The sequence below is a fragment of the Ovis aries genome, chromosome 13 (genome assembly GCF_016772045.2).
Source record: "Ovis aries strain OAR_USU_Benz2616 breed Rambouillet chromosome 13, ARS-UI_Ramb_v3.0, whole genome shotgun sequence".
Classification (NCBI taxonomy): domain Eukaryota; kingdom Metazoa; phylum Chordata; class Mammalia; order Artiodactyla; family Bovidae; genus Ovis; species Ovis aries.
In genome coordinates this window covers 41,744,397-41,766,328 of record NC_056066.1, presented here as the reverse complement: position 1 = coordinate 41,766,328, position 21,932 = coordinate 41,744,397, and the positions used below count along the sequence as shown (strand labels likewise).

At 51.1% G+C, this 21,932-nt stretch overlaps 2 protein-coding genes across 2 annotated transcripts; one reads left to right on the top strand and one right to left on the bottom strand.

The window, feature by feature from the left end:
- Positions 1–14,726: 14,726 nt before the first annotated feature.
- On the top strand, positions 14,727–18,633 carry CST3 (cystatin C). Its single transcript, NM_001280713.1, is given in 3 exon segments — positions 14,727–15,027; positions 17,423–17,536; positions 18,325–18,633. Coding segments are annotated over 3 exon segments (441 nt in total). The 5' UTR covers positions 14,727–14,781; the 3' UTR covers positions 18,406–18,633.
- A 1,675-nt stretch (positions 18,634–20,308) lies between these two features.
- On the bottom strand, positions 20,309–21,491 carry LOC101105269 (14-3-3 protein zeta/delta-like). The gene has a single exon (XM_042229646.2). The coding sequence runs from the start codon at positions 21,447–21,449 to the stop codon at positions 20,712–20,714; it is 738 nt and encodes a 245-aa protein (XP_042085580.1). The 5' UTR covers positions 21,450–21,491; the 3' UTR covers positions 20,309–20,711.
- Positions 21,492–21,932: the final 441 nt, after the last annotated feature.

The window sequence follows — 21,932 nt, the reverse complement described above, 5'->3', positions numbered from 1 at the left end:
AGACCTTTGGGGCTTGGCTGAATCTCACTAAGAAGCAAGGGTAAAAGCCTTGGTAACATAAGCACCAGGAGACCCTTTGGGTGCTAACCAATAACACAGCCCCATGGTGTTCAGGGAATCTGCACCCAGGTTGGCAGAGCAACCTGCCTGCCTGGCTCTCCACAGCTCGGGCCCTGGGGCTCTGCCTGTGGGGCGCCAGCCTCACCCTCCCACTCCCTTCTGGTCCCTGCTGGGCTGATCCATCGCTTTCCACACCCTGTCGTTGCACACCAGCCTGCTTCCGCGTCCATGGGGAAGAAGCACACTTGGTTCCCGTCCCCTTTCTGACCGTGTGAGTGTGAGGATGTGCTAGTCACCAATTCTTGGTGGATTTCAATATCTACAAATCACGGGAAGGGCCTCGCGGATTGGCGGAAAGTGAGGAAGCACGTAGAAAAGGACACGGCAGCACCTTCATGTCCCTGCCGCTCCCCCCTTTCCCACGCTTGCCCCTCCAGGTCGTCCCCATTTCTCATCACCATCTTCAACAGCCTCAGGGAGAGAGGGAGTGACATTCCCTAAGCACTGTGATGGGGATTTGAGGAAGAAACCCACACATGCATAGTCTGGCCCTTTCTGCCGCGGATCCTCGGCCTAGCATCACCATACACCGCCCGGACCCCTACCCAGCCAAGGGGATTGGAGTCAGCATGCCCAAGGACCAGAATGTGGACTCCAACTAGTAACATACCGAGTCCAGACTCTACTGCTTACCGTACAACAGGACGATCAATTGAGATCCGAGTGGCTGGGGACGGAATAGTGAACGGAAAGGAATAGGAAAGCCCGCAGACTGAGACGCGGGTGGACGAATGTTCCTAAGGACTACTTTGGGTCTGTATGCTGGTTTCTTCTATAGAACAAAGAAAGGGGCAGGTGAGGAGGTGAATAAAAAAGACCACGTGTCTGTGCGCTCAGTTCCTGCGGACCATAGCCTGCCAGGCTCCTCTATCCACGGAAATCTCCAGGCAAGAAACACTGGAGTGGGTTGCCATTTCCTCCTCCAGGGGAATCTTCCCCAACCTGGGATCAAATCTGCATCCCCTGCAGCTCCTGTGTTGCAGGCAGATTCTTTTACTGCCGAGTCACTGGGGAAGCCCCTAAAAAAGGCCATGTGTGTTTGTTGCTCAGTCGTGTCTGACTCTTTGTGACGCCATGGACTGTAATCTGCTAGGCTCCCAGGCAAGACTACTGGAGTGGGTTGCCATTTCCTTCTCCGAAAAAAAAGGCCATAAGTTGTTGCAAATGTTTCCTGGTCTAGCTGTTGGTCTGGTCAGGAGGTCTCCTGACAGCTAAAAAAAAATGGGTGTTTTAGCTTAATGTTCAGGCCAGTGATGCAGGGTTCCAGGAGATGGACTGTTGTGTATACTTTAAGCTATAGGCAACCTCCCTTTAGTGATTAATTTGTAGCGACCTATATTGGAAAAGAATCTAAAAAAGAGTGGATATATGTATATGTATAACTGACTCACTTTGCTGAAAGTAACACAGCATTGTAAATCAACTATACTCCACTAAAAATTTCTTAAACTAATAATAATAATAGGCCTACACAGAGCCATTCTACCTTACTCTTGCATTCTTAGGGGTAAAACATTGCAATTTTAAAATGATTTAGTAGTGACTAAAAAATTAAATGTTTTGAAACATTTCTTAGAAAATTTCAGGATTGTTTTTAATCAATTCAATTTTGGTAGTTTTATGCAATTCCATTTTTACAGTCTATTTGAAGGAAACTTGCAGTGATTCTTTGCCTAAAGAACAGAAGACTTGAAAACCTTACACCTGCTTTTCCACACGTTAACTTGCTTAGACAATCATGTTGGATTTTAGTTTCTAAGTGTGCAGTTCAGCCAAGTCTGGGAAGGTCGGAGAAGGACTCCATTTCCAGGAAGAAGGCAGGATGGGGTGGGACCAACCTCCCACTAGAAACAACAAAAACTACTGACTCAAAATCTTAATTTCTTAAAGCACCAAATTATTTGGTAAGACAACAAGAAACAAAAGTCCAAAATCGAAGAGGAGATGAAATCTCTGAAAGTTAAGTGGTGCCTTTAGAGGTGTTTTGGGACTAAGGGCATTTGCCAACTTGGACAAACTTGAACTTTTAATTTTATAGGTGTGTGTTTATGTGTGGGTACGAATCAGGCAAAAGCTCACAAGTGATACAGGTGTGTGCATTGGCAGGGCTCAGGCAGAGAAGCAGAGCCAGGAGATGGCCACAAGGTTTGAGGTGATACTCTGGCGGCTACAAGACCAGGGGAGAAAGGCCTATTGGGACGGCTGGGCTGGAGCTGTGGCCCCAGGACCCCCCACCCATCCCCAGGCAGTTCCTTTCGACTCAAGGAAGCTCAGTATTGCTCTCACGTCTTTGGACCTGTTGCAGGAAGCTCACCCAGGTCACCCAGAATACCTGCCCCTCCTTCAAGCAAACCTACCTGGACTGTTATCACATCCACAAGGAACCTTCACAACAGCTTCAAATTAGGACTTGATTAACTGGGGATGCACAGAAGGTCACACAGAAGACCCACCATCTATCTTTACAAACTTTCTCCTAATTCTGAAATCTTTCTAAATAAAAAGTCTCACGCACTGAGCTGTGAGTTCCTCACCCAGACCTAAGGGTCCAAGCGCCCAGCCTGCTGGCCTGGCTGCACAATTTCATTCCCACGTGTTCCCGAGTCCCTCGAGGACCCGACCTGCCAACCCCTGAGCAAATCAGTGTGCAGTCTCTCCGACGGGGCGCCAGGCCTCAGCCATGGAGCTTCTAACCACTGAAAAATGAATCACTCTTTCTTTGGGAAGAGGGAAAACAGTGCAGGCAGAAACTCAGGTCCACATAAAGAAGGGAAGCGAAGGAGTCATCGAGGGAAAAATTCTTTTCCCGTTTTTCTTTTTATTTTATTTCGCTCTCATCTTCCACACACTAACCTAACCAGAGGAGCACGCTGGACAGATTATGATACAGTCTCCTCCCAAAGTAAAAGCCGGTGCTTTACTTTTAGACTGCTGTTTGGTCATGTTTGGGGCCTGTATCCCAAACTTCCCAAATAGCCTGGTTTTCTCTGCATTTCTTCTGCATCTTGCAAGCTGACCTGAGTCTTTCACACACAGGCACGAGGCCACAGTGGCCATTTTTCCGGTCTTTGTGGTCATGGTGAACGAGCTGGTGCCCCACTGTACTGGCCCAGGGTGCTTGGAACCCCTGCCTCCCCGCCTCCGCCCCATGACCCTCACAGGCAGGCAGAGTCTCGTCTGGCAGGCGGCTGGCTAACTCTTGTCCGTCTTTGCAAAGACTCCCTCTCCTTGGACAAGTTGGGTGTGCTCAATCAGCGCCCCTCACCTTGGAGGCCGTGTGGGGAGGCGGGGAGGGCACCCCCTGGCCCCGCTTCATGTCACTGTCTCTGCCAGCTTCCATCCGTTGGCAGCCTCCCAGCCTGCCTCTTGCACTGACCAAGAACAGCTCAGGGAGAAGCAGCTTTATTCTGTGAAGGTCCTCGGGTGCAGAAAGCGTGCTTCTGGAGGGCCAATAAGAAGCAGAGGGGGATGGGATTATGCTTTAACCAGCAGCTGTGTTCAGATGAGTGTGTCTAGACCTGACCTCCTTGGCAGCCTTCCTTGTGCCTCAACCACAGAACCTGACCTCACTGTAGGTTTCATTTCCCCAAATTCCTGAGACATGAAAAACAAGTGATCCCAGGGACTGTTTTCAGTTTTACTTCTTTTTCCCAAGTCCCTGAAGGGTTTTCCTTTCACTGTCTTATTGAAAAGAATTAACTTCAATTCTATAAGACTTAAGCTATAGGGACTTCCCTGGTAGATCCAGTGATTAAGACTCCATGCTGATGGAGTTCACTCCTGGTCAGGGAACTAGATCCCACGTGCCACAGCTAAGAGTTGGCATGCCAAAGCAAAGACTGAAGATCCCGAATGGCACAACTAAGACGAGGCGCAGCCAAATAAATAAAAATAAACACTGGAAAAAAAGACAAACTGTAGTGGGAGGAAACGGTGACATCATTTTCACAAAAACAACAAAAATCAGTTTTTTTTTTAAGACAACTAATGCAGTTCATTCATTATTTTAGGTAGCACTCATATTATTATGGTAATGGGCCAGGCAAGGGGAAAAGCAGTGAACAAAACAGGAAAACCAAGCTTGCCTTCTGTGGGTAGAGACAGAAAAGAAGGAGACTATATACCCACACATTCAGAAGGCACGATGGGAAAAATAAAGTAGGGAAGGAAGCTAGGAGCGTGGAGAAGGGGGAGGGAGCCACAATTTTAAACTGTGTGGTCGCGGAAGGTGCCCCCGAGGGGCTGATCCTGAAGTCACAGCCCCGACCACAGTGGGGAACTCTTTGAGGGCAGGAAGGAGAGAGGCAAAGCTGCTCACAGTCTGGTGATGGGCAGTGTTGAGGGGCCTCGGGCCACCAAGAGGAAAGGCAATCAGATGGATTTGGAGGTAGGCTTCTGGTACCAGTGACTGATGCTGGTCACCAGCTCAGAGGTGCGAACCTTTCCCACAGTTATCAGTGTCCTGACACCAGCTGGGTGTCCTTTAATTCTACTCAGTCCTGACACTGTCTCCATGAAGTGTAAACTCCTACCAGCTGACTCCCCCACCCACTTCAGGAGCCAGTTCCAAGATTGATTCAGCCTCCAGCCCCTCTTCCTGCCCACCCCCAGGGTCGAGGGTGAGTGGTGGATCTGAAAGTTCCCACCCTCTAACCAGATGGTTGGATCCTCTGGAAAATAGCCCCCAGCCTTGGGTGGGGGGTCCAAACGTCCCCTCAGTTGCATAACAAAAGATACCTTTATGTTTCTTTCCTTAGGAAACTGTAAGAGTTTCAGAAGTTCTGTGCCAAGAACAGGATGGAGACCAAATATATGTTTCTTATTAGAGGTTCCCCCCAATATCCAAAAGTAGAGTGTCCTGGGAAAACTTTCATGGAAGAATCGGCCTAGGGGGAGGAAGCAGCTACCTTAAGACACATCTTGCTAACAGATGCACACAACACTTGGAGATCAGGCCCACATGCTCACAGACACAGCTCACGACTCTGATGGCTGAGGCTGAGACAATGATCGTAGTTCCAGGGAAGGAGCTGGTGGAGCCATTCCTGCTCCTGGGGTGCACTGACCCCATAAAGGCTTGATGGGAACAGAGGCTGAATGCAATTTTCACTTCTAGCCCCTTTATTTTGTAGAAATGAAAATCCTTTCAGATTCTCTTCCATTAGTGAAAGCAGGTCTTTCATAAAAGCGAGATGGCCTTAAGGAAACTTTGGAAGGTGGGGCTCGCCATGCAAATCACACCATCAGGGGGTGAGGTGGCAGGTCTGTGCAGGAGACACGGTGTGGGAGTCGTGGGCATGGAGGATATTACAGCTGCGAACGACCAGGCCTCGAGGGAAGGTGCGCTCAAGGGGGCTGCGAGTATAGGGCCCTGGCTGAGGCTGGCAAGGAGCCTGGACCATGGAATTCTCCAGACTTAGACCAGGAAAAATAGGCCACCCTCCAGCTTTCTTGGGGTTCACAAGCGAATCAAGACCACACTGCTCCTTCTGCAGCCGGGCCATGTGCCTGGCGAGAGGCCCAGGCAGAACCCAGAGCACAGCCTCTGGGCCTTCCCAAACCGTGATGGTTCGCCTCATTCAGTGTTGAAACGCCTGTTTACAAGCCTTTCTCCTTAGGCCAGGACTTCTGCAGGGCCGGAGCCGAGCTTTTCCATCTTTCAGTCAGTCTCTGACATCTTGTGTTCTACAAAGTTTCTCTAAGTCGATGAAACAGCATAAATACGGAACTGGTCACATTTTTCTTGGAAGGTAACTAGTCCAAGATGGGACCACCACAATGTGATCCAGGTAGAATTGCCAGACAGGTGGCACCACCAAGAGTCTCAACCCAGGGAAGTGGCATCAAGGCCACCTGGGCTTGTAAATAGCCCCAAACCAAGTAAAACACAGAATGCTGCTTCTGATCTGACTTGACTACCATTACTTTCTCTTTGCTCTTTGGACCCGACTGAGTCAGGCACAGCTTTCCGGAGAACTCCTTGGCAATCTGTAGCCACCCCTCCACCCCCACCCCGCCGCCGGAAAAAAAATCTTTGTAGCCTCTGACCTAATAATTCAAATTCCAGGAAGAAAATAATCCACACCAAGGAAGGGACTTCCCTGGCAGTCCAGTGGTTAAGACTTCGCCTTCCAATGCATCGGGTGCAGGTTCAATCCCTGATCAGGGAGCTAAGATTCCATGTGTCTCGTGGCCCCAAAAGCAAAACATGAAACAGAAGCAGTATTGTAAGAAAGTCATTAAAGACTTTAAACAAACAAGCAAAAAATCAAAATACACACTAAGACTTTTTCCTATCACAATCTGTATCACAGTATTTTTCATTACAGAAAAAAAAAGGGGGGGAACCTAAACATCTCGCATTAGAGAAAAATAATTAAAGTATGGAATGGCAAGTTGAATACGGAGCATAGCAGAGCTTCTGAAGATGATTAACTTCATGAAAAATAATCATGATGTAATGACAGGGAGAAACGTGCCAGGAATAAGTCATCACATGACCTCAGTGAGGCAAACAGCCACTACCTGTACACATGTCCACACAGGTACAACCACGGGTAACTTATCCCCTCTACACTTTTCTTTGTTTTTATAACAAACGTATTTTACTAATTTGATTTAAAAAAAAAAGAACAAGAAATTTTATTTTCAGATACAGGGAAGCATTAGGAACATCAACTCTTGGTCTTTTACAATCAGGTTTCCTCTAGTGATGGTGGCATCTTTTTTTTTTTTTCCAGAATTAAAGCCAGTTTTGGGGATAGGGCAAGGAAGGGAAGCAGGGAGTGAGCAGGGAGGAAAAGGGAAAGAGGTTGTCTCAGGTTGCAAAGAGAAGCTGCAGCAAACATTCTGGGTAACCAAAAGCTGGTGTCCTGGTCATTGTGGCTGTGCCTGCAATCGGGGGCCTGAGACCCTCCTGAGACTCTTCTGGAGGGTTCTGGTGGTAGTCAAGAGGTGACTTATAAATATACAACTTAAACAGCAAGTCATGATCTCAGAAACTGAGTGAAAAAAAAGCCACATTGGTAAGTCCACATATTGTAGAAGTCCAGTCAATAAACTGCCAGAATAGACAAAATTAATCTATAGTTAAGTGTTGCTCAGTCATGTCTGACTCTTTGCGATTTTATGGACTGTAGCCCACCAGGCTTCTCTGTCCATGGGATTCTCCAGTAGCAAGAATACTGGAGTGGGTAGCCATTCACTTCTCCAAGGGATCTTTCCGGCCCAGGGATTGAACCTGGACCTTTTGCATTGCAGGCAGATTCTTCACCATCTGAGCCACCAGGGAAGCCTTAATTTTTATATACTTAGTTTCTATATAAAATTAATCTATATACTTAAAAAAAATCAGTCAGTGAAGCATTGTCTCTGAGGGTGGGGGCCCAAAGTGCCTGGTAAGTGGGGTGAGGTGACTTTCTGGGGTGATGGTCATCTTTCTTAGCTGCTAGGGGTGAGGGTTACACACACCTTTCAAAATCAAGTGAATGTTCACTTTGGATTTGTACATTTCACAATCAGTAAATTTTACAACAAATGAAGAAGCTATGAGCAAACATCAAGGTCTAGTTAATGCTCTGCATGTGTAAGTATTTGGCTGTGGAATGCACTGATGCCGACAGCTCTTTCTGAAATACATTTAAAAGGATGGGCTGATGGGTGTAGAGAAAGAGGGACAGGTAGAGAGATGTGATAAAATAACTAAAGTACTGGACGAGCGGCACAGTCTAGGTGGTGAGAGTACAGGTGCTTCGATAAGATCCTTCTAACTTGGTTGCCTGTTTGAAAATTTCCACAATGAAATGTCAGGGGAAATGTATTCCCCTCCTCCTTCCTGCACCCACCCTTCTCTGCCTCTCTCTTTCATCATCTCCCTTCTCTGGTTCTCCCTCATCTCACAAGCCCCAACTTGGCAAGAGTATTTTCACCGTGTTCCAGGCAAAACCTGCGATTGGACCGAGCACCGGCCTGCCTGGCTTCTAGTGTGAAAGAAATTATTCTAACACTTGTCCTCTGGGGCAGGGAGTGCCAGGTCCAACATCCAGGGATCCAGCTTTAACAGGGCCACCCCACTGCAGATGGCTGAAGGAATGAGATTTCAAGGCAGCACAAACACCCAGAGGAAGTCAAGCAGTGATTACATTGTGGATCTGGAAAGGAAATGCTTACCCCCCAGAGGTACCAAGGGGATTGCTCAATCAGGCTTGGAGCCATGCTGTTTTCCTCGGAGCTGGACTGAGGCCCAGAGAGATGAAAGAGTAGGAGGGAGGGGGGCAGACGATATGCACAAGCTGCCGCTCCCCCATCCTTGGACCTCCTCTCCCAGCCCCTAACACCCTAGCTGTGCTGCTTCACACACACACACACACACACACACACACACACACACGCTCAGGAGCAGCCCTGGTAAATGTGCAGCTTGAAAGGATAAATGGTAACTGACAACACAAGGCAAGGAGGGCCATTTACATGTGGACCTGAGCACAAGTTTTGAAAGGACTCTCTTCTCCCACATTAAGGACAGGTCAGCCTCAGGCTGCTGGGCTTGCTCTGGCTCTTCTATGGGGGCTGTTGGCAGCCTTCAACCTGAGCATCCTGGTGCCCTATTGCTGTGGCATCAATCCCTAGCAGAGCCCTAAATACTTTGCCCACGTTGGCACATGTTTAGAAGCATCCCTGAGTCTCCCGGAGCCTGAGGGTGGAAGGGGGCACTGTGGGGAGGTGTGTGTAAGGGACGCCAGAGCTCCACCCCAGAGAACCCTGTGCCTCCCATAAGAGAGGTTCCCAATCTTTCCATGATAAGATGCCACAAAACCCAGGCCTTGCTCAGTCCACGCTACCTCTGTGGTGGTGGTGGTGGTTTTAGTTGCTAAATCATGTCTGACTCTTTGTGACCCCATGAACTGTAGCCTGCCAGGCTTCTCTGTCCATGGAATTTTTCAGGCAATTTTTCAGGAGGTTGCCGTTTCCTCCTCCAGGGGATCTTACCAACCCAGGAATCTAACCCGGGTTTTCTACTTGGAAGGCAGATTCTTTACCACTGAGCCACCTGGCAAGCCCAGGCAAGCCCACTCTTTGGACACCAAGTTTTAATTATTCAAAGCCCCAGTACTGAGAATCTCAACTCTTAGCTACTTGATGTGGTCACTTACACTTTGGGGGAAAGTTTTATGCACTTGGTCATTTATTTATTAAAGTATTACTTTGTATCCACTTATGATTTCTTACTGATTTCAGAGAATTTCTGCCACTCCCTCGCCTTAATTCCTCACTCTGCTAACTCAGATCATGAGATCAGCTGTCACACACACAGCTTTGTGGAAACACGACTGGTTTGTTCTTCACCCAGCAGAAGGACACACACTCATCTCCTGTGCAGACGTGCGCCCCTCTACGCTGCACTTGATGGTTGGGTGCCAGAATCCCCTACCTCAACTTCAGTTTTCTCTTTCTCTCTGGGTTCTTACAATGTTGTGTTAGTTTCTGCTGTACAACAAGATGAATCTTCTATATGCATACACATGTCCCCTCTCTCTTGGACTTCCCTCCACTCCTCCTATCCCACCCCTCTAGGTCATCCAGAGCACTGCTGTTTCCTCCTCCAGGGGATCTTACCAACCCAGGAATCTAACCCAGGTTTTCTACTTGGAAGGCAGATTCTTTACCACTGAGCCACCTGGCAAGCCCAGGTGGCTGCTATACAGCAGCTTCCCACTAGCTATCTAATCTACACTTGGTAGTGTATATATCTCAATGCTACTCTCTCAGTTCATCCCACCCTCCCCTTTGGCCTCTGTGCCCACAAGTCCGTTTTCTACATCTGGGTCTCTATTCCTGCCCTGGAACTAGGTTCATCTGTACCATTTTTCTAGATTCCGTAAGTATGTTGGTTGCTCAGTCATGTCTGACTCTTTGTGACCCTATGGACTGTAGCCTGCCAGGCTCTTCTGTCCATGGAATTCTCCAGGCAAGAATATTGGAGTAGGTAACCAGTCCCTTCTCGAGAGGATCTTCCTGACCCAGGGATCAAACCCAGGTCTCCTGCATTGCAGGCAGATTCTTTATCACTGAGCCACCAGGGAAGACCTAGGTTCTATATGCATGAGTTAGTATATTTGTTTTTCTCTTTCTGACTTACTTCATTCTATGTGACAGACCCTAGGTCCATCTAAGACTCTACAAATGACCCAATTTCCTTCCTTTTTATGGCTGAGTAGTATTCCACTGTATATATGTACCACATCTACTTTATCCACTGAGCTGCTGGATGCTTAGGTTGTTTCTGTGTCCCAGCTATGGTAAATAGTGCTGCAAGGAACACTGGGATTGGGATCCATGTGTCCTTTTAATTATAGTTTTCTCAGGATATATGCCCAGTAGTGGGATTGTTAGGTCATACTGCAGTTCTAATTTTAGTTTTTTATGGAAACTTCATCCTGTTTTCCACAGTTGTCATTTCAATTTACATTCCCACCAACACTGTAAGAGCGACGGGTGCTCTGTCATCTTTACCCATGCTTTCACATCCCACCCAAGCCTGCCCATGTCTGTGTTCCTGACCCCAGTCCCTACGGTTAACAAAGTGGCTGACAAAGACTTCTGACATTTTCCAAGGTCACCCTTACAGGTAGAGGAGAAGCCCAGCCTTCTCTGCCTCATCAGACTGTCCTGCAGGCCACTCTGGCAGTTCTGTGGGCATCCATTCCTGGGATAAGAGATGTCTCTGTATCAAAATGCCTATCACCAGTGTAACTGACCTCCAGCCACACAGGTCAGCATTCATGCTGCCCCAACACATCCACACCCACCACCGTGCTCCCATATTCTCTGCTGCCCTGTACCTCCTCCCTGACTACGACACAGATGGGAGGACCCTGCCCGTCTCTACCCAGCACACCTCCTGAGCTGCAGCCCCACTGCCTGCGAGGTGGGAAACCCTGGTGAGGACCAGTTCCTGCCCTTCAAAGACAGTCACGCCACTCAGAAGCGTGGGCCACAGCGGCCCACTCTTCCCTTGGTGGAGTTCCCCTCTCTTCTAGCTCACTGAGAAAGCACTTCCTCTGTCTTACTGTACTGCAGAGACAACCCTGCTTCACTTAGTGGGCGCCATAACTTTTCCAGAGCCTCCTGGGCTTCCCAGGTGGTGCAGGGATAAAGAATCTGCCTGCAATGCGGGAGATTGGGTTTGATCCCTGGGTCAGGAAGATCCCCTGGAGAAGGGAACGGCAAGCAGCTTTGGTATTCTTGCCTGGAAAATTCCATGGACAGAGGAGCCTGGCGGACTACAGTCCATGGAGTTGCAGAGTCAGACACAACTGAGCACACACACACACACACACACCCCTGAGTCAGAGCAGGGAGAGATGGGGAGGGGGCAGAAGATGCCACCCCTAAACGTGCCACCATGTCAGGTGGGGGATTTTGAACTGAAGGAATCAAGATCCAGCAGCCTCAGGAAAAGCTTTTACCTCCTCTGAATTGCCAAAAGGAATTTAGATACCAGAGAGACACTACCAGAGAGACATATTTATCTGAAAGAGCAATCTGTGCCGTAGGGCTGTCATCTGATCCCCAAGCACCTGCTCATCTCATCTTCCCATGAGTCACCCCTGCTCTGCTTGAAGTCCCAGCCCCCTATTCCTTTCCTTAGGTCAGGGTGGCTTGTAAGCTTCAACTACCTGACTGCTTTTGTGTCTTTCCTTTATGGGGTTTCTAAATGTATACAGTTAAATATATTTTTCTCAGTTAAATATATTTTAATCTGTCTTTTGGCAATTTAATTATTAGACCAGCCAAAGAACCTAGAAAGGTATAAGGAAAAATTTACCGCCCCCTACAGTTATAACTGGGCCTCAAGGCAACAGGGTCTCAGAAATACTGAACATTGTTAATATCATTCTAGATTTCATGCCAGACTCCTGCTGGTCCAGCCCTAAGGCCACAGTGGCTGTGGGCTGACGCTCACTGACCATTGCCTTGACCGCTCCCGGGAGAGTCCTCCTCTGGATGCGCACCACAGGCCCAGAGGCCACCTGGTATTTCTGCCAGCATCTCTTTGGGTCATTGGTCACTGGGTCACCTTCGGGCACACAGGATAGAGGTTAGAGAACAGCCTTTCCCTCCACTCCCAGGGCCATTCTCCAGCCTGGATCTCCACAGTCCTGGACTAAAGGATCTGGCAGCTCAATCAATACCCAACTGACCACATCCTCTCAGTCTGGGAAGAAAAAGAACCAACAACCAGGTTAACATAGTAGAGGAGGCTCAAAAATTGCTTGTATATGTTGAGATAATATTTTAGACATATTGGGTTAAATAAAAAGTATTGTTTTATAAGTCTGTATGCTCAAAACCCAGAGGAACACACTGCATGAGGCCATTTGTGGAAAGTTCAAGAACAAGCAAGGCCTCAGTCCACAGAGACAGGGGTGTGCATCATCCAAGCCCAGGGATGAGCAAGAGATTGACCACAGAGAGGAAGGAGGAAAATTTCAGGCTAATGGAAGTGTTCTAGAGCTTGGAGGGGAGGTAATACCAATGTATGTATTTGCTAAAATTCCTGTCTGGACACATAAAATAAGGCATTTATTGTGTGTGCGTCATACCTCATTAAAGTTGATTTTTTAAGAATCAAGCAAGTTTTCTAAGCAGTGGACAGAGGACCAGAGCCAGTGATGTGCCTTTCTGAGGAGAGGAGCAAGATCAGTCCCAGGCTTCCATCCATTCCCTCAGGGACTATCCCTCCCACACCCACAAGGTAGGGGTTCCCCCACCCACAGTTTAGGGTGCACCCAGCTGTCAGGGTGAAATTCCGGGTCATACCCCTTCCCTGCCTAAACACCAGCATTCTCTTGTCCCTAGAGCAGGGTGGCCCAGCCTCACCCCAGGGCCTTTGCACTGGCTCTTCCTTTGCCTGAAGTGCTCTTCCTCTGTGTCGGCAGGACTTCTTGCCCTTTAGGTAGGTTTCAGCCCAAATGTCTGTCCTCTCAGAGGCCTCCTGACCAGCATCCAGAGGCACCCATGTCTATTTCACCCTTCACTTCCAACACAAGCCCCCATCACCCCTTGATCTTAATCACTGATCACTGACCCCATCCCCACCCCACCCCTCTAAAGCTGGGCCCTACTGGCCTTGACATCTGCTCCAAGGGTAAAAGGTACACACACAGAAGAGTGTAAAAGTTGTCATTCACAATTGCTTGTATATGCTGAAATAACATTTTGGATATACTGACTTAAATAAAAAGCAATATTATACATTTTTTCTTTTTACATTTAAAAAATGTGTTCATTTATAATTGGAGGCTAATTACAATGTTGTAGTGATTTTTGCCATACACTGACATGAATCAGCCATGGAAGTACATGTGTCCCCCATCCTGAACCCCCCTCCCACCTCCCTCCCCATCCCATCCCTCACAGTTGTCCCAGTGCACCGGCTCTGAGCGCCCTGTTTCACGCATCAAACTTGGACTGGCGATCTATTTCACATATGGTAATATACCTGTTTCAATGCTATTCTCTCAAATCATCCCACCCTCTCCTTCTGCTACAGAGTCCAAAAGTCTGTTCTTCATATCTGTGTCTCTTTTGCTGTCTCGCATATAGGGTCGTCCGTTACCATCTTACACTTTTTAATGTGTCTCCTAGAAAATGTAGTTATGCACGGGTTCGCATTACCCCTCGGTCAAGCGGGGGCTCTACCGCCTCAAGAGTCCCCCGCCCCCAGCTACAGGCCCCAGACACCCTGGCCAGGGAGAAGCCCCAGAAAGGTGTGCGGTTGAATAAGTAAACGAGTTGTGAGAAAAAGAACCCGATGAGCTTCTATGGGGAAGAACTTCCCGGGACAGGGCGCAACCAAGGTCTTCCTCCCGCTGCCTCGGAAACCTCCGCCGTGCTCTCTGTGGACTCCCAGACGCGGAGCAGGCGCCCGGACGGCCAGGAGGCCGAGACGCCCTCTCAGGCCAGGAGACAGAGTTCGGGTGCATAAGCTTCGCCGGCCCGGAGCGGGGACACCCTCTGAAAGACCGCGGTGAGCCGGCTCGAGGAGCGCCGGGGAACAAGATCAGGACTCTGGGACAGACTAGGGGAGGATGGGGAGCCACGGGAGGAGGGCAGGGCTGGGGAGGAGCGGGCTCGGTCGGGCGGACCGAGAACCCGGGGCGGGGGTGGGGTGGGGGGGTAGGGCTAGGGTGGAGGCCGTGGGCGGGGCAACTGGGCGGAAGAGGTGGGCCAAGTGGGAGGGGGCAGCGCGGGTGGGGACCACGGGAGGAGGACGGGACTGGGGGAGTGGGCGGGGTCGGGCGGACCGAGCATCCCGGGGGGGGCAACGGGGCGGAAGAGGCGGGGCCAAGCGGGAGCTGGCGAGGCTGTCCCCCACAGCCCAGGCGTAAAGGCCCTGCGGCCGGCGGGGAGGCTGGGGACCAAGGGAGGAGAGTGGGACTGGGAGAGAGTGGGCGGGGTCAGGAGGACGGTGACTCCGGGAGGGGCGGGGCTAGGGCGAAGGACATGGGCCGGGCAACGGGGCGGAAGAGGCGAGGCCAAGTGGAAGGGGGCGGGGCGGTCCACCACGGCCGGGTCATAAAGGCGCCGGGGCCCGCCGGGCGATGCTAGCATCCACGGATCGCCCCTCGACTGCAGTCTGTTTGCATCTGAGAGACCATGGTGGGCTCCCCGCGCGCCCCGCTGCTCCTGCTGGCCGCCCTGATCGTCTCCCTGGCCCTGGCCTTGAGCCCTGTGGCCGCGCAGGGCCCTAGAAAGGGTCGCCTACTGGGCGGCCTGATGGAGGCGGACGTCAACGAGGAGGGCGTGCAGGAGGCGCTGTCCTTTGCGGTCAGCGAGTTCAACAAGCGAAGCAACGACGCTTACCAGAGCCGCGCGATGCGCGTGGTGCGCGCCCGCAAGCAGGTGCGTCCGACGGGGCAGGGTGCGGAGATCAGGGGCCCCAGGTCAGGCCTCAGGGTAGGGGCGCGGGGACTCTGCCCAAGCCCGGTCCCCGGAGGGCGAGGCCTGCGCGCAGTCCCCAGCCCCGCCCGAGGGCCCCCCGAGCTCGCTCGGGAGGGCAGCCCCCAGCCCCTAGAGGCCCCGGGAATCGGCAAGGATGCAATTGCGCTTCTCACCCGGGCGTGGCCCCCGGCCTTTCCCGGCGCCTGCAGCCCTTCGCGGGACTGGCCAGCTTGCTAGGTAAGCTCTGGGGTCACTGGGTCCCGAGGCTCATCGTGAGCTGTCAATTAAATGACCACAGACGAAGGAAACTCACACCTGACTGCCCACTGAGTGATTCTTTAAGCACCTTTTCCTTTTAGCTGTTTATTTTGACGCAATTTCAGACTTACAGAGCAGTTTCAGAAACAGTACCTAGCATAGAATCACTGTAGATTCTTCACCCAGATGCCCTGTTGAAAGTTGCCATATTTGCGTGATCCATCTCTTCCCTACGTACCTGTGTGTAGGGATGTACCTATATGCATTTATTTTATGAAGTTTTTGAAAGTGAACACTTCTGTGTATATTTCGTAAAAGCAAGCCTTTTCTTCCGTAACCACAATACAATTTTGAAAATCAGATATCAACCCTGACGCTTTGATACACAGGTCTTATTCAGATGTCACTGACACCCCACTATGTCCGTTACAGCCAGGGATATTCCTGGGCCCCCCACCTCAGCCTCTGTCCTGTGATCTCCTTTACTCTGGGGCAGCTGCCGGTCTGTCTCATGACCTTGGCGTTGCTTCTGGCCAGTCACGGCTCCTGGGTTTGGCTTGATGTTTCCTCGAACTGAGCCTTGAGTCACACAGAAGAGGCGAGTTCCTCTGAGCTTCCTCTCCGCAGGTGCCACTGAACACACCTGGCCTCCCGTGGTCCTCTCATCATCACGCAGTGACCTGGGGGTCAGACACACCAAACAGCCTCCTTGCAGGGGGCCTGGCTGCTCTCCAGAGAACCTGGAGGTTATCAGCAAACAGACAAGTTCATGAGTGGGCCCTGTGGTCTCAGGTGTGTCCCACGGCAGGGGGCCTGGCCTAAGGAAACAGGCTCGTGGACTGTGGTTCATCCACATGTCATGTCCATAGGAGCAGCCTCTGGGCTGTGACGTCACACCCCCACCCTGAGATGGGCACACCGTTGCTGACAGCCTGACCTCTGCCTGGCTTTCTGGCCAGAGAGGAGCCTGTTGTCAGAGTTGGGAAGAGGGCTGGAGGGAGAATCAGGAAGGGCTACAGGGCTTTGCACTGGTCCTTGAAAGAAGGCTAGAGTTGAGACCATCTGGCCTGTGTCCCCTTGGAGAGTGGGATGCAGCCACACAAGCAGCAGCAGTGTCGTCCTGCCTGCCAGCCTCAGGGCTTCCTGCTCCCTTCTCCCGAAACCACAGGAGATGAGTCAGGGCCACAGCCATCTCTCCTCCCGTGGCAGTGGGCTGGTGCCGTTCCCTTTGAATGGGACTGCTCTCCTCACTTGCCAGGTCCCTGCCCCCCAGCCTGCTCCTCTCCAGGGTGACACTAGCTCCTTGGCCATATGGGAAAGTGACAGCAGAAAGGGATTGTGGTTCCACCAGGTGGGACTTGGAGCCGGGTCCCTGCCCCTCATGCTTCTGCAAGTTCTAACCAGGCACGTCTCGAGTGCCCTTGTGAGGCTAGAGTTCACATCTCTCCTGTAACCTCAAGTGTAAAAGACCCAGAGGATGTGCCACACTGTCAGAAGTCACACTTAAGAGGAAGGCATGCCAGGCAGTCTTCTGTTGGCCTGAACATCTGTGAATGTGAAGCTCTTGGTTTCCCCTCTCCGAGAGGGAGTGAATAAACCTGGACTACATACAGGGAATGGGATGCCATGGGCTCCACGGTGGGGACTGAAGTTCCACTAAAGTGGAGTCACTGGCAGCAGCCTTCCTGTGGGTGCGGCGTGGGCTATGGCCGCGGCGTGGGCTATGGCCGCACCTTGTGCTCAGGCCCCGCCCTGGCCCGGGGCGCTGGTCGGTTGCTTGTCCGCACCCTGGCTGCCTCCTCAAAGCTGTGCCTTCTGTTCCTGGACCTGGTCAGCATATTGGCCTGTGGATTCCCCTTTCTGGGTCCCTGTGGGAGACGCCTGGTTGGAGCAGCTGGTAAAGAAGTTCCAGGGAGGGCCTGGGATACAGGGGCTGTCAAGAAGCCACTGTGCTTCCAGGGTGCGGCCCTGGCAACTTGTGACCGTGGACTTGGGGTGTGTTGGGAGGAAGGTAACCATGTGTGTGTGTGTGTACGCGTGCGTGCACATGTTCACGGTCACAGAGTGTGCTAACTGTGTCTGCTCTCTGCATGTCCAGGTTGTGTCGGGGATGAACTACTTCTTGGACGTGAAGCTTGGCCGGACTACATGTACCAAGTCCCAGACCAACTTAGACAGCTGTCCCTTCCATGACCAGCCGCACCTGAAGAGGGTATGTGCCTGCTGGTAGCAGGGTTGGGGGTACCCTTGGGGACACGTCACAGCTGTGGCTGGGGATGTGATGGGGAAGGGTGCATGTGTGCACATGACTGCTGTGTGTCTATAGGGGGTTTCCACCGGGGAATTGGGGCACCACATGCTTTAGGGGTTGTTGCCTGCCAGATGGAGGACACAGCTGGGGGTATTTGCTGGGGAGCAAGAAAGGGCCCTTTAATCCCATCCTTGTCCCCCACCCCTACCCCAGATTAGTAGGCTTTAGAGGATTGTAAGGGCCTCCCAGGTGGCACCAGTGGAAAAGAACCCACCTGCCAATGCAGGAGACATAAAAGATGGGGGTTCGGTCCATGGGTCAGGAAGATGCCCTGGAGGAGACCATGGCCACCAGTATTCTTGCCTGGAGAATCCCGGGACAGGAGAGCCTGACAGGCTATAATCCATAGGGTCACAAGGAGTTGGACACAACTGACGCAGCTTAACACGTATGCACACAGAGGCCTGAACCGTGCTGAAACCCTAAGATGCTGCCCACTCACCAAAGCCCAGGCTCTCCCGGGGGCTTGGCTGGTTCTCGGGGGTCTTGGCCTCAGGGAGGGCTGCACTCCTTGGTCACCCTTCCCAGGCCCCACCTCTGCAGGGGTTTCCTGGACCTGTATCCCGGCCCCTGGGTCCTCCCTCTGGACCTGTCTCAGTGCCAGTGCTCTGGGGAGGGGGGCTGGAGGGGCGTGCACCTCAGTCTTTAACTGTAACCCTGACCCACTGTTCCCCTCTTTCCTTTCACAGGAAAAGCTGTGCTCCTTCCAGGTTTACGTCGTCCCGTGGATGAACACCATCAACCTGGTGAAGTTTAGCTGCCAGGATTAATAGGGGACTGGGTGTCAGGCAGGCCACTGACCGCCTCTCACTCACGCCCCTGCAGAGCGCCCACACCTGCGGTGGGTGACTGCCTACTGGTCGTGCCCTCCCCATGCTGCCCCCGCAGACACAGGCTCCTTGGGCATTTTCTGATCTGCCAGGGGTCTCTAACTTGTGTCTTTCTTCTAATTGCTTTCCAAGTGCACGGTGCTCTGCTATTTTACTCAATAAAAAAGTTAACAGCAGCTACTCATTGAGTTGCTCACTGTCTCAGAAGGTTGAGAAGGAAGGGTCGATGCTGTTACTTTACTCCTCTCACTGGCTCTGAGGGCAGGCAGGGGGCGGGGAGCGGACGCGGCTGGGAGCTGGACCTTCAGCTTTGGTGACTTCTGATGGTCAGACGGGAGCGCAGAGGACCTGAGCTGCTGACCCCAGAAACTTGGCTGCTGTGTCTGCACAATGTCGGACCATCCGCCGGGGCTGGACAGGAGGGCAGGCAGTGTGATGGAGTCCGAGGCATGGGACGCCCTCTGAGGAGCTGCACGCGTGCTGAGCTGATCAGACGGCTGGGATGACTCACTGGTCATGTTCCCTGGAAGCGAAATTAGGAACGGCTTATGTCATCCTCTTTCCACAAACAACTCTGGGCACCTACCAAAAGACAAAAACTAAAAATATGTGTAACTGATGCAAACGGGGTAGGGGGAGTACCCATCAGAATCCAGGTCAGTCAAGGTCGGAATTGAGAGGGAACTAGGAGAGCTTCCAGGATACGTTTCAGGAGCTGTGGCATCTATAGGGATTTTACTCATTCACACCCCTCCCGCCCTTCTCTGGGCTTCCAGGTGAAATGAGTCTTAGCACAGCTTGCCACGGAAGGCGTACAGAACTTAAGACGCACAGTGGACTTTCTTTTCCTAAGGAGTGTTTAATCAGTAGGAGATGGCACCTGTCAGTGTCACCATCACTGGGCAGCAGAATGGATATTTAGTGCCCCCAGCTGGGAATGGCCCAGTCCTGCTCCCCGCCCCCGGCACTGCCCTCGTGTTGACCATTCACCCCAAGGGTGACGCTTCACAGGCTGCTCTCCCAGAGGCTGTTTCCAGACACTCGCCACACTCAGGGCAGCATTGACCAGCCCTCCTGTTGTGCCGTGGTGTCCACAGAAGGCAAAGTGACAAACAGGACTCACACAGGTGGCTCTGAGGCCAGCACCCTAGATGCCATGGTGCACCTGCAGAACTTGAACTGGGATGCCAGGAAAAGGGTGGGAACTGTGCCCTCCCACCTGCTGCTCCCTGACTCACAGGGCCCCGAGGGCCTCCCCTGTCTCTATCTTCATGCAGTGCATAGCAGAGCTTTCTCACCCCAGATGGGACTTAACAAAAGGGCTTTGGAATTCGAGGAGTGAGAGGTTGCCCACAGGCCTTGCACTGGCTGGATCTGGACCTGGGGCTGGCCCCTACAGGGAGCTGCGGGACTTGTGGACACAGAAGTGAAGGCTGGGGCAGCCTCCCTGCAGAGGCTCTCCTGGGTGGAAAATCTTGACTTTCCACAAGTCAGCCAGCATCCAGGCTGACTTTCCATAAAGTCATCCCTTTGTGATGCCTCCAGTGCCCTGTTCCTGTGGAAGTCAGGGCGGTCGGGTCAGGGTGTGCTTCGCTTGGCTCACCTGTCTTCACCCAGCCCCCTGTTGCGCAGCCCACACCTCAGGGTTCAGGTTAGCACCACCCCAAGTCCCCAGGGAGTAGGTGGGACTGGGGGTGGGGTGGGGTGACCCAGAAGGCTCGCTGATCAGGAGGCCACCCAGACCAGTGTGTCTAGGGAGGAAACGTAGCTCCTGCCACATTCATCTTCATGGTAGTACTTTTAGGCTTATTTATTTTATTTTATTTTATTTTATTTATTTATTTATTTATTTTTTTATTGGAACCAATTATCCCTTTTATTCCCCACCAGGACATACCAATATGCAGGCAATTTTCTTTGCTTAGACATGGAAGCAGTTTTAACACTGGCCCTCGTGAAGCCACAATGTACCAGAAGTACTATGCCAAACATTTATAACTCGTATAAAAATCCCACATCCCCATATTGGCCCCCTCAGGATGAAAACAGACAACTCCCTAAATGTTAACTGGCTCTACTCCCCTAATATTAAACATAAAAGCCACATGGGAAATACAGAAATTCAAATAGAAGTAACATAAACCTGTCATAAATCGTAAACAAAAAACTATTTGTGGGACAGCATGGATGACAAATGGTCTACTGTGTAAATTTTACAATGAGGCAGACAAAAGGTGGAAGGCAGGTTAATTTTCCCCTCCTTCTCCTGCTTCAGCTTCGTCTCCTTGGGTGTCCGATGTCCACAATGTCAAGTTATCTCTCAGTAACTGCATTATTAGCGTGCTGTCTTTGTATGACTCTTCACTTAATGTATCAAGTTCAGCAATGGCTTCATCAAATGCTGTCTTTGCAAGAGAGCAGGCTTTCTCAGGGGAGTTCAGAATGTCATAATAGAACACAGAGAAGTTAAGGGCCAGACCCAGTCTGATAGGATGCGTTGGTTGCATTTCCTTTTTGCTGATTTCAAAAGCTTCTTGGTATGCTTGCTGTGACTGATCCACAATCCCTTTCTTGTCATCACCAGCTGCAACCTCAGCCAAGTAGCGATAGTAGTCTCCTTTCATTTTCAAATAGAAGACTTTGCTCTCTGCTTGTGAAGCGTTTGGGATCAAGAACTTTTCCAAAAGAGACAGTACATTATTGCAGATATCTCTTAGCTCGGTCTCTATTTTCTCTCTGTATTCTCGAGCCATCTGCTGTTTTTTCTCAGCACCTTCCGTCTTTTGCTCAATACTGGAGACGACCCTCCAAGATGACCTACGGGCTCCTACAACATTTTTATAAGCAACTGAGAGAAGATTCCTCTCCTCATTGGATAATTCAGCTCCTTGCTCAGTTACAGACTTCATGCAGGCTGCCATGTCATCATATCGCTCAGCCTGCTCGGCCAGTTTGGCCTTCTGTACCAGCTCGTTTTTATCCATGACTGGATGTTCTGTGTCCGGAGTAGGTGGCGACGGACGGATGGGGCTCAGCAGTCTCTCAGGCTTATTTATTTTAAACAGAAATAAAAGTGTGGCTAAAAAGCAGGATTCAACTGAGTAAATTTGAAAGTCTTGATTCCACCCAAGGGCTCATGAATCTGGTAGCATTTCATAGCAGGACACGAGGGCATGCAGAGGAGTCCTAGAACATGGAAGCTTCTATAGAGAGGAGGATGGGCGAGGAAGTCAGCAAAAAATAGTGTGTGGGGGGGCATATTTTGGGCCCAGATGCCAGGAAAGGGAGCAGGGAGGACATACATTTTACCATGTGGGTTGCCTCTTCTTCCTCTGGACCTCCCACACGACAGGTGACTTCATGGTGCTGAGCAGAAAACCCCATGTGGTTGATTAAGGTGACATTTCTGAGGAAGGTGAGACTACAATTACGTGAGGCGTTAAGTCTAAATTTTGTATCCTGAGGTT

What these genes read in the sequence shown, in the direction of transcription:
- LOC101105269 (XM_042229646.2), bottom strand. Translation starts at nt 21,449, where the DNA reads ATGGATAAAAACGAGCTGGTACAGAAGGCCAAACTGGCCGAGCAGGCT.